Genomic DNA, 18,634 nt, shown 5'->3' on the forward strand with positions numbered 1-18,634 from the left:
AAAATTAGCTCCATAATATCGACAGAAACATGGCAAACGTTGTTTATAATCAATCTTCAAGGTGTTTTTCAAATATCTATTCGATAATATGTCCGTCGGGACAATTCGTTTTTCAGTAGGACCGATTGGAGTAATGGCTACCTCTGTATTTTTTTACCTCTGTATATGACCACTTACGCAATGTAGCAGCCTATGGCTATTCTTCAACATAAATGTGTAAAACTACGTCACAATGCTGTAGACACCTTGGGGAATACGTAGAAAGCATAAGCTGGTTGATAGCACATTCGCAGCTCAATAGGGACTCATTGGAACGCAGCGCTTTCAAAATATGGGGCACTTCCGGATTGGATTTTTCTCAGGCTTTCGCCTGCAACATCAGTTCTGTTATACTCACAGACAATATCTTTACAGTTCTGGAAACGTTAGAGTGTTTTCTATCCTAAGCTGTCAATTATATGCATATTCTAGCATCTTGTCCTGACAAAATATCCCGTTTAAAACGGGAACGTTTTTTCCCCAAAAATGAAAATACTGCCCCTAGAGTCGTAACATTAATGGGAAGAGATGACAGCAACAGTCTCTAACAAAAGACGGTTGTAGTTTGTAGACTGAAGGTCACACGTAAAAATAGGGTAACTTAAATCTTCCCAAAACTGAGATTTGTATGATTTAGGCAAATAACAGCATTGTTGTCGGAGTAATAAACTCAACTACTGTGAGTAAAACAAAAACACACCAATTAGTTGACGAAGAAGAGCGAAGAAGACGGTTCTTCAGCCCATGCACTTTTGCTGTACAGTTTTCTGCACCAATCTTCCAGAATATTTTCTGAACTGCCTCTAAAGCATACTTCAAACAGTTTGGGTAATCCATGGTCAGACAATAAAGAAGTCCAATCAAAGCGGCAAAGGTATTTGGGACATTGTGAAGCTCATGTATGATCACCTGCTCTTCTATCACAAGGGCAACGTCCACATTGTCAGCTGGCATTGGGTCATCTGCTGCAGCTCCATCCACAACGATAAGGATACAAAAAAACAGAACAAAAATAGGCAAAGATTAGAGGGATTTCCTAACAAAGCATCTTCCAATACAATTTTTCTGTGATACTATCCGCAAATGTACTGTTGTATATTGATGGGGGGTGGCAGGTAGCCTAATGGTCAAGAGCGTTGCGCCAGTAAACAAGCATGGTCCTTAAACCTTTCTAGGCTAGGGGGGGGGGTATTTTCATGTCCGGATGAAAAGCATGCCCAAAGTAAACTGCTTGCTACTCAGGCCCAGAAGCTAGGATATTGTCACGCCCTGACCTGAGTATTCTGTTTTCTTTATATATTTTGGTTAGGTCAGGGTGTGACGAGGGAGGTATGTGTGTTTTTGTCTCATGTATGGTGTTTGTACTGTCTAGGGGTTTTGTAGATTTATGGGGTTGTTTCCATCTAGGTGTTTATGTAGGTCTATGGTTGCCTAGATTGGTTCTCAATTAGAGGTAGGTGTTTATCGTTGTCTCTGATTGGGTGCCATATTTAGGCAGCCATCTTCTTTGGGTATTTCGTGGGTTATTGTCTATGTTATACGTTAGCACATTGTTTATATAGCAGTCACGTTTGTCTTATCGTTTTGTTTAAGTGTTCTTCATACAATAAAGAATATATTCTAACCACGCTGTGCTTTAGTCTACTCCATACGATGATAGTGACAGATATGCATATTATTAGAGATTCGATTTTGATAGAAAACACTGAAGTTTCTAAAACTGTTTGAATGATGTCTGAGTTTAACAGAACTTATTTGGCAGGCGAAACCCCGAGGACAAACCATCCAGGATTTTTTTTAGGTGTTTTCAATGAGTTTTCTATTTGGATCTAGATTTCTAAGCCTCTTGTTTGTAGTTCCTATCGCTTCCACTGGATGTCAACAGAAGAAGCTCTTCAAAGGTAAGGCATGAATTATATCGTTATTCCTGAGTTTTGTCCCGGCGGGATGAAATATGATAGTCTGTGTTTGATGCGGTGCTGTCCTCAGATAATCGCATGGTTTGCTTTCGCCGTATAACCTTTTTTAAATCTGACACCGTGGCTATATTGACAAGAAGTCAAGCTTTAATTTGACATATTGCATGTGTATTTTCAAGAATGTTAAATATTTGCAATTCTGTAGTTTGAATTTGGCGCCCTGCACTTTTACTGTATGTTGGTCAGTTGGGACGATGGTGTCCCGTATAGGTTTAAGGTTTAAGCACGTAAAACAACCATGATTGCTCCCAGGTCTTGATAGAATGCGTTCTTAGTTGAGGTAAAACATGTCTGTTCTTTATCTATTTGCAAAAAACAATTGATTGTCCGCTATAGCGCCGCAAAGGCCCATGGTCTGAAAATGAGTGGAAAACCATGCCTCATCTATCATTTAGTGCTGTTTTGGCAATCAGCTCTTTCCACAACATTCATTATATTAAAAGGTGCACTCTGTACAATTCCACCTCAACTACTTTCTTTTTAAATGATCAGCTTACAAAATCTGTAAACTATAGTTCTAGATGTTTATAAAAAATATTTGTTAAAAAATATGGAGGACAATGATTCCCTACAATAAGCAATTCATTAGTTACACAAAAGCACAGCCTAAAATGCAAAGTTTATATTGAAGACGGACCGGCGTGATGTTAAACAATGTTAACTTCTTCGATATAGGGGGCGATCTTTTAATTTTTGGATGAAAAACGTTCCCGTTTTAAACAAGATATTTTGTCACGAAAAGATGCTCGACTATGCATATAATTCACAGCTTTGGAAAGAAAACACTGACGTTTCCAAAACTGCAAAGATATTGTCTGTGAGTGCCACAGAACTGATGTTACAGAAAAAACCCAGATAAAAATACAATCAGGAAGTGACGCATTTTTTGAAACCGAGGTGTCTGCAGCATTGTGACGTATTTGTAGGCATATCATTGGAAGATTGACCCTAAGACACTACATTTACCAGGTGGTCGCTTGGTGTCGTCCATTGCAATTATTGCGTAATCTCCAGCTGCAAGTACTTTTCCGTTTGCTACTGAGGAGAAACCCAACTGCTACGAAGGATTTATCATCGAATAGATATGTGAAAAACACCTTGAGGATGATTCTAAACAACGTTTGCCATGTTTCTGTCGATATTATGGAGTTAATTTGGAAAAAAGTTCGGCGTTGTAGTGAATGAATTTAAAAAAAAAAAAATTCTTAGCCAAAAGTGATGAACAAAATGGAGCGATTTCTCCTACACAAATAATATTTTTGGAAAAAAATGAACATTTGCTATCTAACTGAGAGTCTCCTTATTGAAAACATCCAAAGTTCTTCAAAGGGAAATGATTTTATTTGAATGCTTTTCTTGTTTTTGTGAAAATGTTGCCTGCTGAATGCTAGGCTTAATGCTATGCTAGGCTATCAATACTCTTACACAAATGCTTGTGTAGCTTTGGTTGAAAAGCATATTTTGAAAATCTGAGATGCCAGTGTGACCTCTTGATGCTACCCATCCCGGATCCGGGATCGTGACTACGGCTCAAGCTCATTAGCATAACGCAAAATGCGAAAAAATATTCTTAGAAATATTTAACCTCCACACCTACACAAGTCCAATAGCTCAAATGAAAGATAAACACCTTGTTCATCTACCCAGCAAGTCAGATTTCTAAAATGTTTTACGGCGAAAACATAGCACACATTTATATTAGACCACCACCGAAACAAAAGGCAAGCGGCGGCCATTTTGTCCCAGAAAATATAAAATTTAAAAGTAGGATTAAAAAATAAATAATTCACTAACCTTTTGAAAATCTTCATCAGATGACAGTAATATTACATGTTACACAGTACATTTTTTTTTTTCAATAATATGCCATTAATATCCATAAATCTCTGTTTACAATGACGACATTTCAAAAAATGCTACTCAAAATGTCCGGAGAAATTATGATAGCTCCGACAGATAACGTCAGATAACAAGCAATAAACATGACTAAATATACATGTTCTACATATAGTTACAAAGATACACTTCTTCTTAATACAACCGCTGTGTTACATTTATTTTTAACGTTACAGAATTCGTTCACTAGTCTATGCTATGAGTCGGCGCTCAGATATTAGCAGTGTCTCCTCTACGTTTGGAGTCCACAGAAACCCAAAATAACCACATAAATATTCCCTTACCTTTGATGTTCTTCGATCAGAAGACGTAGAAGGAGTCATACTTACCCAATACATCGTTTGGTTTCAAGTTGTGCGTCTTTGTATTAGCATATGCTAACAGCTTCAGCTGAAATGCACCCAAAATAACTTCTGCTCCTTCTGGTCCCGCACTCTTGTGCATCAAAACTTCAAAATTACATATTATATGTCGTCTAAACTGGTCAAACTAAGTGCAGAATCGAGCAAAATGATGTTTTTATCATGTAAAACAATGATAATCACGAACAAACGAACCGGCTTCAACTGGTGTCTATTGGAAAAGAACGTTCCCCAAATCGGCCGCGCGCAATAGAGTGCATGTATTTGAGAGTGACCCGGGCATTTTCGCCCGCCAAAGGATGAGGGAGCGCGAAATTCAAACAATGAACGTGCCAATTGAAAGCAGACATCGCGCTGAACAAATACATACTGTTCCCAGATCGGTAGCTGCCTGGGAAGGGTGGGGGCGATGACGTCAAAGTTGACCCAACTTTTCTCTTGACAAGAGAGAGTTTGGGAGAAAGGCTGCCCTGAGAGTTCTGCTTTACATACAGACATCATTTAAACGGTTTTAGAAACTTTAGAGTGTTTTCTATTCAATAATTATTATTATATGCATATATTAGCAATTTTGGAAAAAAATATTTTCAGTTTACTATGGGCACGCACTTCCTCCAAAGGGGGCAGTATTCAGCCATAAGCTCAAGAGGTTAACAAAATGCTAAGCTTGTGTTTGAATATATTTATTTCATTTCATTTGCGATTTCCATGAATAGAAAAAGTTGCGTTATGCTAATGCATTATAGTATTTCTGTCGATTTCTCAGCCAAGCAGGATGAACAAACGTGATGTTTTTCGCCTACAAAAATATTATTTTTGGAAAAAAGGAACATTTGCTATCTAACTGGGAGTCTCCTGAGTGAAAGCATCTGAAGTTCTTCAAAGGTAAATTATTTAATTGTTGCTTCTCTTATTTTTGTGAAAATGTTGCCTGCTGCCAGCAAAGTTCGGCGTTTTGAAGACTGAATTTTCGTTTTTTTTTGGTAGCCAAACGTGACTCACCAAACGGAGCAATTTCTCCTAAACAAATAATCTTTCAGGAAAAACTGAGCATTTGCTATCTAACTGAGAGTCTCCTCATTGAAAACATCTGAAGTTCTTCAAAGGTAATGATTTTATTTGAATGATTTTCTGGTTTCTGTGAAAATGTTGCCTGCTGATGCTAACGCTAAATGCTACGCTAGCTGCGCTAGCTGTTACACAAATGCTTGTTTTGCTATGGTTGAGAAGCATATTTTGAAAATCTAAGATGACAGTGTTGTTAACAAAAGGCTAAGCTTGAGAGCTAGCATATTCATTTCATTTCATTTGTGTGAATTTGCGTGAATTTTCATGAATAGTTAACGTTGCGTTATGGTAATGAGCTTGAGGCTGTATTCACAATCCCGGATCCGGGATGGCTCGACGCAAGAAGTTAAAGCAAAACTGATTGCAATTCCTGTTCAAATGGCAGAATCAGCACTGCATGGTGTAGGGATTAATTGTAATATCAAAAATCCCTTTTTTATATTTTAAAAACAAGAAACATAATTTTTTTTACAGCTTTTGTATATAATTTGGAATTCCTCACAATGCCACTTTAATTCTGTTAATTTTCTAACAATAGGGAATTTAACATATCACTGAAGGCACTGCAGTATTGTGTGCTGCCATACAGTACACCAGTGTGATGCTAAAGCTTGAGCATAATTACATCTCACAACCGTCGACAACAGCTATCAATAGTTGTTTACATGGTAGTTAGGCATTATCAGCCAAACCTAGTATTGTGTTTAATGTATGGTCCTGATTTTTGCTTTGCAGTCCAAGATAAAGTTGTCCAAGATAAAGATTGAGTTTCTCCCGGACAAAAAAGCATGCTAAATCACTATTCTCAACTGAATGTCTAGCAAGGGAGAAAGGCTGAGTAAACGTAGAACAAATAAAACATTGCTAAAAGAGATGTCCTTATATACTGTAGTTGGTGTGTTATAATCACTTCAGATGGCGACAGACATTCATAGGAACATTCATAGGAAATTTCACTCCTGGGAGTGGTTAGAGAGCATGTTGTAGGGTTGTATACCTCACATGTCTTCAAAAAGTTGGTAGTCTTGCCACAGGAAGTACGGCAAGCCTTGGCGCACAACCTCTCTTCTTTTGATTGGAACACTAACAACAAAAGCACAATTGACTGTTTTAAAACATGTCAGCTTGGGGATTTGAACGTGTAACCTTTTGGTTACTAGTCCTACGCTCCAACCACTAGGCTACCCTGCCGCCACAGTTACAGCTTGTATAATGTGACATCTGTAATTTTTCTGAGCCCTGTAATGTTAAGCAGTACTTTTCTCATTTGAGAAGTCATTTCATCAAGAAGGGTTATATGCAAGAAGAGATTCAGAAAATAAGTCCTGATTGGGTAACTGTGCCCTGGTTGATTGTTTTGGTGCACTGGCAGTTTAGGCACCCCTTTAAGGCATAGTGGCCTTGTCCTTAAAATTCCTCCCCTAGTATGTGATGCTCTTCAAACTGGTTGCACTGGAGTTCATGAGACTGGTGTCTGTGGACCTCAAGAAGACATGTTATGAAGGCCTGGACAGGAATCTTTCCAAGCTCCTTGAATTCCACCGGGCCAAGAGTGGTGGAGGGATGGAGCTAAAACACCTTATGGACAGTCTTGACAAAGACGTAGGTTTGATTATATTGACATTAAACTCTTTTGTACATTTATTACCTACGTTTTGGTGTATTGATAATTGCTACTTTTTTTAAATACACATCAATATTGGGGATGAGACCTTAACATTGACAACCACATTAACAATGGGTACAAATCTGTTGTTCTGCCCCTGAACAGGCAGTCAATCCACTGTTCCGAGGCCGTCATTGAAAATAAGAATTTGTTCTTAACTGACTTGCCTAGTTAAATAAAAAAAACTTGCAAGATTAGGTTTTTAAATCATATATCTTGGAAAAAGAAGGGTTTAAAACCAAATACAAATTAGAAGCATGGCTGGCAAACATCTTTCCTTTGTACTATTTTGCAGGTTATCAAACTAATTCCAAGCTAGCTTTTATCAGCACATGTGCAATTCCAATCAGATGTGCCATCTAGCGTCATGCTAACTAAACGCACTTTAACTTACCAGCACTTGCACAAATTCAGCGATGTGTCCTAAGGGTCCTGACTAACACTATGCTAGATAGGGCAATGCTAGCTAACATCATTCTAGCTAAATGCCACAACATACCCTGGAGAATTTACTTAGCTACACTTGCCTATATGTCACGTTCGTGAGGAGAGATGGACCAAGGCGCAGCGGAGATTGAGTTCCACATAATTTATTTAAAGTGAAACTTGTACAACCAAAACAATAAACTAACAACGAAATGTGATGTTCTGGAGTGCTCACAGGCAACACGATCCCACAAAACACAGTGGGGAAATGGCTACCTAAATTTGATCCCAAATCAGAGAATTATAAACAGCTGCCTCTAATTAGGAACCATACTAGGCCAACATTTTTTTTTCTTTTTTTTCTTTACCTTTATTTAACCAGGCAAGTCAGTTAAGAACACATTCTTATTTTCAATGACGGCCTGGGAACAGTGGGTTAACTGCCTGTTCAGGGGCAGAACGACAGATTTGTACCTTGTCAGCTCGGGGGTTCGCAACCTTCCGGTTACTAGTCCAACACTCTAACCACTAGGCTACGCTGCCGCCCCATAGAATAAACAACCTAGATCACCCACCCTAGTCACACCCCGACCTAACCAAAATAGAGAATCAAGGTCAGGGCATGACACTAAATCCGATGTTTGGCTAGCAAGTCACTGAATACAACCACAATAGTAAAATAAACTGATAACAGCTCATTATCGTCCAATCTAATAGTAATGATAACTACAAGCATAGCTACAGTAGCAACAGTTGGCTTTTGTAGCTAGCTACTGTCATACAGGTTATCAAACTAATGACAAGTTAGTCAGCATGTCTGCAAGTTGGCGCCATGTGCTGCTAGCTAGAGCGGTACTATTTAACAGCATGATAACAGCAAGCTTAGCTACAATTATACTACAGTACATGTAGCAGAATTGCACAAGTAACCCGATTTAAACTGATAGTAAAATACTATTTGCCAAACGTAGCCAAATATCAGTTTCTTTCTGAATTTAACCAAATTACATTATTAACATGGAGTTTGTGCGGTGCTAACCAGCAAGCTAGCATGTAACAGTGGCTAATGTCCTCGCTATACTTGTGCTGAAAAGTTATGGTTATTTAAAAAAAAAGGCACTTGTTAAGTTAACTTACCCAATAACTATTTTTACCGTGTAGGTTACCAAGTAGGTAAATAACATGCTAGTGGTTGTATTGTTTTAAAGGAGATACTCATCTTTACTCCTTTACTCCTGCATGGAAGCTGTTGAATGCAGTAGAGGAGCTGCCAGAGCACAGTCTTGATCAAGCCACTTCCTGAAATGTCCCGCCACCTATAAATTACCAAGGAGTAAATTTCAAACCCACACAACAGTACATGTGCACCAGAGGCAGTTGCACAGACCACTGATTTGACATCTTGGTTCTGACTTAAAAGTTCTTAGCCAATTTAACTTAATCTTGTAAATTAAGTTAATGTACAGATAGATTGTAGTTATCCTGACTTGACATTTAAAGTCAAGACAACTGTTGTCTTCATTTAGTTCATTTTACTTATTGGATCTAATTTGAAAGTTGAGGGAACACATAGTTCATAGCTGATTCAACTTGATTTTATAAGTTAAGACATCTTAGAATTACCCATCCTGGATCCGGGAGAATAGTCATCAACTACACTAATTAGCATAGCGCAACAGTCAAAAAATATTACAAGAAAATATTCGTATTCATGAAATCACAAGTGAAATATAGTGAAACACAAGCTGAAATTATGCTTTACAGCCAAAGCAAGACAAGCGTTTGTAAGTTTATCGATAGCCTAGCATAGCATTATGTCCAGCTAGCAGCAGGAAGCTTGGTCACAAATCAGAAAAGCAATCAAATTAACCGTTTCACTTTGATCTTCGGATGTTTTCACTGACGAGACTCCCAGTTAGACAGCAAATGTTCCTTTTGTTCCATAAAGATAATTTTTATACCCAAAATTCCTCCGTTTGTTTGTCACGTTGTGTTGAGAAATCCACCGGAAATAGCGGTCACCAAAATGCCGAAAAATCTAATTATATCCATAAAATCGACAGAAACATGGCAAACGTTTTTTATAATCAATCCTCAAGGTGTTTTTCAAATATCTATTCGATAATATATCAACCGGGACAATTGGCTTTTCAGTATGAGCGAGAGGAAAAATGACTACATCTGTCTTTTACGCAAGAGAGCCCTCAGCTGGCCACTTACGCAATGTCGTCGTCGCAATTCTTCAACATAAAGGCGTGAAACTACGTCACAATGCTGTAGACACCTTAGGGAAGCCTCAGAAAATAATTTCATTATTCTTTTGGCCAAATTTCATATACACAAATGTAAATTTACAAACAGAAAACCACATTTTCGTACCCTACAAAAAGAAATTGAACTGTATTTTAAGACCGTTAAATGCTCTACTAATAAAAAAGCTGTTAGAATTGTAAGTATTTTTTTTAACCTTTATTTAACTAGGCAAGTCAGTTACGAACAAATTCTTATTTTCAATGATGGCCTAGGAACAGTGGGTTAACTGCCTGTTCAGGGGCAGAATGACAGATTTGTACCTTGTCAGCTCGGGGATTTGAACTTGCAACCTTCTGGTTACTAGTCCAACGCTCTAACCACTAGGCTACCCTGCCGCCCCATGTCCCTTAAGGTCCTTGTGTAATGTGATATTGTACCCCCTAGTTCGATTGTCTATTGTTTGCAATCTATGTATGCTTGTGTTCCCTCATGTGCTTTATGTATTGATTTTTTAAATTTTTTTTTATTAAAATTAAATTAAAATAAAAAAAGCGTGGGGGAAAAGTAGCGGCTTATAAATGTAAATGTAGTAATGTAGTAATTGGGTAAATGTAGTAATTAATAAATTGGCTACATTTCTTAAATTAAAACATTTAAAAAGCCGCAGAAAAAGGAATCTGGTTGATATCCCTTTCAGTGGCCAATAGGGGTGCATAGGAAGACAACAGTTTCAAAACATGAGTCACTTCCTGATTGGATTGTTCTTAGGCTTTCGCCTGCAATATCAGTTCTGTTATACTCACAGACAATATTTTTACTGTTTTGGAAACTTTAGAGTGTTTTCTATCCTGTCAATTATATGCATATTCTAGCATCTGGTCCTGAGAAATAGGCGGTTTATTTTGGGAACGTTATTGTTCCAACTGTTTACTGCATGTCTAAATTCATTCCTTCAACGAGTTCAAAAGACACATTGTATTGTAAAAGTGAATTGTTTTTTTTATTTGTTATTTTCAACTCTCATACATTAAGTCACTAGAAACCTGTCTATGTATAATATAAGCTTTAGATCAGTCACTTGCATATTCCTTTCCTGGCTCCATGTGTGCTTAGGTCTGCTATCAATGTTGTTATTGAAACGTGATTTCAGACCCGAGCTGTGAAGGGACATTATTTCAGGTGCCCAAAACAACCTTAGTGTTTAACTGCTGCTGGAATACAATTGCAATCTATAAATAAAATGTTACTGCATCATTATTTGTAGGCTAAGCTTGGTGTGTTGATGTAAACACTTAACAAAGGCAACTTCAAAGAAATGTATTTCATTCACAATGAATTTCAATTGCAAACAAACATTCCCACCAAAAGTCATGATCTACATTTATTTACAAACATGGGATCATTTCATTCAAAATTAGAATAATATATAGATTTTTTTATCTATTTGAAGTGTACATCTTAAAAGAAACTGTCCAGTGGACATTTTTAAAAGCTCATATTCTGTTTGGTCATACCCAAATAATGTTGTTGACTCATCCTTTACTTGTAGTCGTGGCCAACGCATAAATTATAGAAAACCTACTCGGTAAAACACCATCTCAAACGTGTTTTTGAAACAAACCATTTTAAAAGATGCTTGAAATTTGCTTGGAGAAGGACATCATCCTTGGCAGGGACAGGCTCAATTGTGATTGGTCCAGCAGCTTTTTCCTACCCCCACTCCCCAAAAATGATCTGGTGGGGAGAAGGAGACAAGGGGTGACACATGCTCAGGAGGGCACACACGCTAGCTAGCAAGCCAAACAATCCACAGCTAGTGTTAGCAAAAAGGATAAAGCCTATACAACAACAATCTCGCCAGTCACTTCTATTTCAAATTATGTGGTTTGTAATATTTGGCCTGCTGGCTATTTTGAAGCAGTAAGCTAGCATGCCAACGTTAGCTATCGAGGATAGATTAGCTAGATGGCTAGACAATACTAAAGCAAGCCAAAGCAGATCCTCCACACAACAACCATCTCACCATTCACTTCTATTTGACATTTTGTGGTTTATAACTAAAAGTTGGATGTCAAGAGGAAAGCTGTTGTTGACTAATATATGTAAGCAGCAGTTATTTACCTAGCTGGCTGAGCTCCTACCAATCACGACTTGTTGTCTAGCTAGTAAACTCACCCCATTCCGTACAAATGTGCGCAACCGCAACATTCAAACGAGGCTACAAAGAAAACTAATGGAACTGTAGCGACTGTGTTGACTTCAAAATCGGGGGTGTGAACTAGGTTTCTATTCAAGCGTTGCTCGACATGGTAATGGTTCTATAGTATTGGAGAAAAGTTTACATCGTGGCGTGTCATGTCGTAACGTACAGCACGTATAAAGCAACTATTTCTGTCTTACAATCTCTCTCCACCAGGTGTAGCACTTCTCTCACCGTTTAAAAACAAGAAATGGACAGTGATGGGGGTAAGGGGGATACCTAGTCATTTTTTGCGTCATCATTGCATGCGATCATCATTCTCAAAGCCGCTGTTTACTTCTAAGATCACCGCCCTAAAAAACACGATTCAAATTCGACACAAACCTTCAAATAGGTATGGAATGACACATTAGATAAAACACTGCAAAGAGTTTATTTACATTTTAGAGGCGATAAGGTGATAAGTTGGACAGATCGAGTGAAAAAAAGTAATTTTCCCACACGATATCTCTCCTTCTCACTATCATGCATTAGTTTCGCTTCCCCACCCGCCATTTTTTTAAAGACCCGACAGGGCTCTTTGCTTGCTTGAATTATGCAGAAACGGTCATGTAATGGATTCTGTGGAAATGGGAGAAATTGTGCTTTACAATGGTATTGACTTTAAAGTTGATTTGGAAGTATTACGTTTTTGGGGCGCAAAAATAAGGGCAATTGTACGGACCAAGGCGATGTACGAGTTTACGTGAGTTTGCTGTTATAGTAAAGTGTAGTAGTTCCATCGTGTGTTTAAAATCCTGAATCCGTCCAAAGCCTACTATTTGACTACAGGCATGCGCCTTCGGTAAAAAAAAAGAAAGAAAGAATTAAAGCCAAGACTGCTAGGTAGTGCATGCAGCCCTGCCCCAGGTGGAGTTGGTAGGGAATTTGAATATCCAAGTGTATGAGCGGCAAATCAGCTTTTTTTAAGCGGTATACGTCCAAACCAATCTGTTGTTTATACTAAGGCCAAACAGGAGCACAGAGAAAAGCAGATTTTTAACATTTTTAACATTTAACATATTAAATATATATTGTAATTAATTTTTGGTAAATCTTTCATAGAAATCTGGAACAGTGGACAGATATTTTAAAAGTACTGTAATTGTGTATGTGTATCAAAATATACTTTCAATGCACTGTATGAATACAAACAACTCAGTGGAAGGTGACAATGCCTTACATGTCTTAAATTCAAGGTATCTTTGACATTTCATCAATGGGCTTTTAATTCTTCAATGGGATTTGTAAGCTGCTAGATATTATTTGTGTGCAACAAACCATTTATGACCTTTCCCAAACCCCACCAGTTCAGTTTGAGATGTGCACATGCCAATGGTATTGCCATTTAAATTAAAGGACCTGGTCAGGCTACATCATATTGCTCCAAGAGAAACAAGACATTTTGACAGGAATGCATGCAGATGTTCTCATCCAATGTTTCAAGTGCTTTACAAGGGGCAGTGACATAGGTGTGAAGGTATCCAAAAAGTAATGTGACGGAACAGCAGTTCAAAGCGATGCAACTTTTAACATAACAGTGAGATACATTAAATGGTCTGCAATACAAGAAATAGTTTCCTTAATCCTAAACTAGCAATGAGCAATGTGTTCAAACTGTGACCAGTAAAGTGATTGACATGTTTGTGCATCACTATGAAAAGCAAACATTTACATCAATTCATACGATGCGAAAATAGCATGGATTGGGAAGATCAATGTAGTGAAACAGTTTCACATCTCTTGCCAAATCATCATTGGATACGTACATATTATTCCTTAACCACCTCATGAAATAAGGTCTCAGGAAGTGATTTGTGTTATTAGTTTCATGTCAGTTGTTTTCAAAGTATATTTCCCTAACAACTATTAACCTATCTGTTTACTCCAAAAATAAAACTCAGTCCCAAACTCATGGTTCTGGCTGAACTATAAAACCAAGGTCTCAGGTGAATCCTTTGTCCATTGCTACCTGCAGCCACAGGACTCCACCACCATGTCCTCGTACTGTTTGTAAACCACGTTATTGGCTGAGTCAATGTAGAGGATGCTGATCGGGCTGAGGCGAGTGGGCACGCAGCAGGTGGGCGGAGTCGAGTCAGGATCCATGGAGTTCATGAGCGTCTGGATGATGGCGTGGTTGGTGGGCTCGAGGTGCGAGCGGATGGGGAAGTCGCACACCCCGTCGCAGTGGTAGGCCTCATACTCCAGTGGGGCAATGATCCAATCATCCCAACCCATCTCCTTGAAGTTGACATGTAGCTGCTTCCTGTGGCAACGAGGCTTGGGGTTCTTGGCCAGTTTCTTGCCACGGGTGGTGGGGGCTCGGCGCATACGGCGCTGGGTGAACAGGTACTCGTACACAGTCTTGTTGTCGTGGCCCGACCGGGCTTTGATCTCGCTGTAGAACAAGTCGCGTTTCTTGGTGCGTCCGAACACGAGGAAAAAGGCCTTCTCTTTGGTCTGCCTGCCCAGACGACTGAAGCCCATTGCCCTGAGGTCCACTGGGCGGCCTCGTTCCAAGGCCTCCAGCTCGAAACAAAGCTGGACGGTGTTGTGGAAATTCTTGAATAGTTTCCAAATGTCAAACACTTCCCATTTGGGCGTATTGTGGTCCTCGATGGTTCGAGTTTGGAGCAGTGTCGCTTTCTGCTTACCTGCTGCACAGGTGAAAAGCTTCAGGCAGAAAACTCTGCCAGTAGAAAGTGCTTTGCGTGGGTCGGCCAGTCTTTTCCTGAGAATGCGCAGCTCGGCACCCAGTAACCCCTCCTCCTCCAGGGAACTGATGTTGAAGTTATACTTCTGCCTTCTCAGCTGGAGAAGACGGTCATCTGCAAAAGAAGGTGACAGAGTCAAGGGTAAGAATAAAATGTGCTAATGTGGCTTCTCAGGTAACGCACAGGAGGTAAGATAATGTTTTCTTTGTTTTTGGTGAGGGAAAGCATGGCCATATACAAATGAAAGCCAGGATTTTCATCCAGGAACAGTACGCGTTCGAAAGTACATTAAAACCAGACATTTGCAGACTACAGACCACATTGAAGTATAATCAGACAATTAATGTCGAAATGCAGCTGTTTACCAGTGGACCTACCACTACGTAATATGGCATTTGCTAAGAGTGGACCAAAAATCACTGGAACAATACAAAAGATAGCAAATTCTCCACCCATTCTCTATGTCAATGTGGAGTGACTTCTGGGTTTAGGAGCCTCACTTGAGATAAAAAACCTATGGTGAACTACAAAAGTATTGGGAGGGTGACACATTTTTTGTTGTTTGGCTTTGTGGTCCAGCACTTTGGATTTGAAAGTGCAGACTGTCAGCTTTAAGTTGAGGGTGTTTTCATCCATCTCGGGTGAACCATTTAGAAATGATAGCACTTTTTGTACATAGTCCCTTCATTTTAGGGGACCAAAATGATTGAGACAAATTAACTAATGTGTTAAAGTAGTCAAAAGTTTAGTATTTGGTCCCATATTCCTAGCACGCAATGATTACATCAAGCTTGAGACTACAAACTTGTTGGATGCATTTGCTGTTTGTTTTGGTTGTGTTTCAGAGTCCTGATAGAATCGTGAATAATGATGAGTGAGAAAGTTACAAACGCACAAATATCATACACCAAAGACATGCTAACCTCTCACCTTTACAATAACAGGGGAGGTCAGCATTTTTGGAGAGTATGATAACTTTCTCATTCATCATTATTCACAATTTATTCAGGACTATCCATAATCATGGTAGAATCCACAGTAATGTATAAGTGTTTATGAACATATTCTATTATTTTCTACTATAAAAGTGACACCAAAATGATACGATACGTTATTTACCATTAATTTCTATTGGGCACAAAATAATCTGAAACACAAACAAAACAAACAGAAAATGCATCCAACATGTTTGTAGAGTCACAAGCTTGATGTAATCATTGTGTGCTAAGAATATGGGACTAAATATAAAATGTTTGACTACGTTAATACACATATGAGTGAATTTGTCCCTATACTTTTGGTACCCTGTCATTTCTAAGCGGTTCACCCGATATGAAGGTCACCAACGATATGAGGACACGTTAAACAAATAAAGTACAAATTAAAAGTACATTAAGTGCTTTACATGTAAATCTTTAGCAGCTAGAAATATTCAACCAATGTCATTTAAACATCATTTTAAAAAGTTTTACACACTAAAGAAAATATTACATTGAGGCCATTAATTTCACTTGAAGCCCGATGGTCTATTTATTTACACTTTAGAGGCTGCAAATCACTGATGGAATGGCTATGCAGATGGCTACTGAGAGTGTGACAGACCCATGACCAAGGTAAAAAAAAAGTATTATGTCAAACAGCCAGAAACCTATGTTGGGCCACATTACACAAGCAAGGGAACCTTTTGACTTAAGCTTCAAGTTTGCTTTTTCAGTTTGACTTTACCTCTCTAATAGAGAGGCTGGTTTGATGAGCATAGGCATACAGCTCCAATTGATTCTGAGACCTGGTCTCTTGGTTGTGTTTTCTTAAAAAAATTAACAAAATGCTACATTTTAAAGATAAGTAAGCATATTCAGAATTTAGCCTCAATCTTCATAATGATTCTATTTTCTTTGGCAGAAATAAACAGCTACTTTATTGGACCATTGATCCATAATGGATAAGCCATTGTGACATTGCAAGCAGTAATGCAGATTTTTTAACGTTTATTATAAGACAATTTGTTTAAATAACACTCATTGTTTTTATGGCATCAAAAGTGTACCTTGTCCTTTATCCACAAAGCTGGTGATGGTGTTGGCCATGCCAGCCTCGTGCAACACGCTGGTGTTCACCTCCCCTGTGGATAGTGACCAATACAGTGACAACATGTAGTCGTGCGGAGTCACCAATGGGTGCTTCGGAAGGTCTCTGTCGCTCAGTTTGTCCGTTGCTTTGGCACTCCTTTGGGCTAACGGAGCGCTGTATTTTTGCACAGCAATGACTCTATGCTGTCCAGTTCGTGCTGATGTTGCAACTCTGGGGAACGTCTTTCCTTTGCTCTGTCTGGGCGTATCTCCGCCTTTGCGTGTTTGCACGTTCAACGCCATGAGAACAGGCACAGCAGCTGCGTTGGTAGCATCCCCGTCGGGTCCCCAAGAGCGCGCAGACTCCTTGCGTCCCAAATTGATAGTTCCACTAACACTACTCGCCGTTACGCCGTGTGGTGATGACACTGATGTTACAGCTTTTGCTTCGGCTGCCTCGCCCTTTATCAGCGGGGGTCCTGTCCTAATGCGCGTGATCCTCGCAGCGCTCGGAGACTTCCAACCCGCTACCCCGTAGTTTCCTACCGTAGACCTGGCAGTTGAGGTGATTCCCGGGTTGGCTTCTTTACCTGCTCCGCCTGCGTGCTTCTTGCCTCGGCTCTCGGTTGCGCGCTGTGCCGTCCCGGTATGGCTCAGTGACACTGGGATAAATTCCAGGTATAAGAGAGTCCAACACCCCAATAAAAGAGGGAGACGTTTCAGGACTTTCATCCTCTGATCTTCCTTTGAATGTTTGCCAGGGAGAAATGCGCACAGGCTTTTCCCGTTTGAAATAAGTAAACATGAACAAGTTTGGAATAGTGAAAATGTGGACTAGAATTTAGTATTCTATGGTAAAATACACTATGCAAACCGTTACTCCCAGATCCGCTATTCAGTACCATAGTGATGCAAATGTCCTGTTGCTGGTCTTGGTTTCCAATATAGCCAACAGTTGTCCAAAAAGGTTTGCATTGAGAGGGGAAAACTTGACTTCGTTAAACTCCAACTGTTCTGCTAGATATCTTGTCAGAGACTTGTTTAAATCCCATTTTTTTCCAAGAGGGAAGAATGGCGTAATGCTACCGCAGTTTTTTTCTCTCAAAGTTGAACCCCTTCCAGTGAAAATATTTCACACACATAACCCTGCAGGTGCTCTGAAATATCTACAAACCTGAACTCAGGAATTGGAAAAGGAATTCCAACATTAACCAGTTTAATTAGGTGCGCTTGCTGAAAGCAAAGCACAACTCTAGATTTCATACATATTTATTATTAGGTGTGCTTGCTGAAGGAAAAGCACTAGATTTCTTACATACTCTTATTAGGTGTGCTTTCTGAAGGAAAAGCACTAGATTTCTTACATACTCATATTATTAGGTGTGCATGCTGAAGGAAAAGCACTAGATTTCTTACATACTCATATTATTAGGTGTGCTGGCTGAAGGCAAGTCGTACATACTCTTATTATTATTCTATTTATTCAGCCTGCTCTAGAGCTTAACCCTCTAAAGTCTATATATAATATATACAAATAAATTGGATGAAACATTGAATTTGGCATTACTACTATTAGCCAATAGAAACGCATCGAATAACAGATTCACTACACGTACAACAGATAGTAAAACAAACGAAAGGAAGTTTGTTCTGATGTGTCTGTCCTATATCTGAGAGATATAACAAATATCAGGAAGCTATTTTTGTTTTTGTTTACATGTATTTATCCTCTTATTTTAGGCACTAAACTGTATATATATATATAACTATATATAACTATATATATAACTATATATACTTCCATTCATTTTTTCCAACTAGTACCTGGGACCTTCCGGGGCTACAGGCTGTTCTGACACTACTGACAGAAGTTGGCAGAAGAGACTGTACCAAGTCTTGTGTCCTAGAGAAAAACGGACC

At 39.0% G+C, this 18,634-nt stretch overlaps 1 protein-coding gene across 1 annotated transcript; it reads right to left on the reverse strand.

Annotated features, from left to right (window-relative positions):
• Positions 1-12,552: 12,552 nt before the first annotated feature.
• LOC112266522 (growth/differentiation factor 5-like) lies at positions 12,553-17,718 on the reverse strand. Its single transcript, XM_024444071.2, has 2 exons — positions 16,693-17,718; positions 12,553-14,759 (listed from the first exon to the last, which is right to left on the reverse strand). The coding sequence occupies exons 1-2, from the start codon at positions 17,444-17,446 to the stop codon at positions 13,897-13,899; spliced, it is 1,617 nt and encodes a 538-aa protein (XP_024299839.1). The 5' UTR covers positions 17,447-17,718; the 3' UTR covers positions 12,553-13,896.
• Positions 17,719-18,634: the final 916 nt, after the last annotated feature.

This window comes from Oncorhynchus tshawytscha, linkage group LG02, assembly GCF_018296145.1.
Source record: "Oncorhynchus tshawytscha isolate Ot180627B linkage group LG02, Otsh_v2.0, whole genome shotgun sequence".
Classification (NCBI taxonomy): domain Eukaryota; kingdom Metazoa; phylum Chordata; class Actinopteri; order Salmoniformes; family Salmonidae; genus Oncorhynchus; species Oncorhynchus tshawytscha.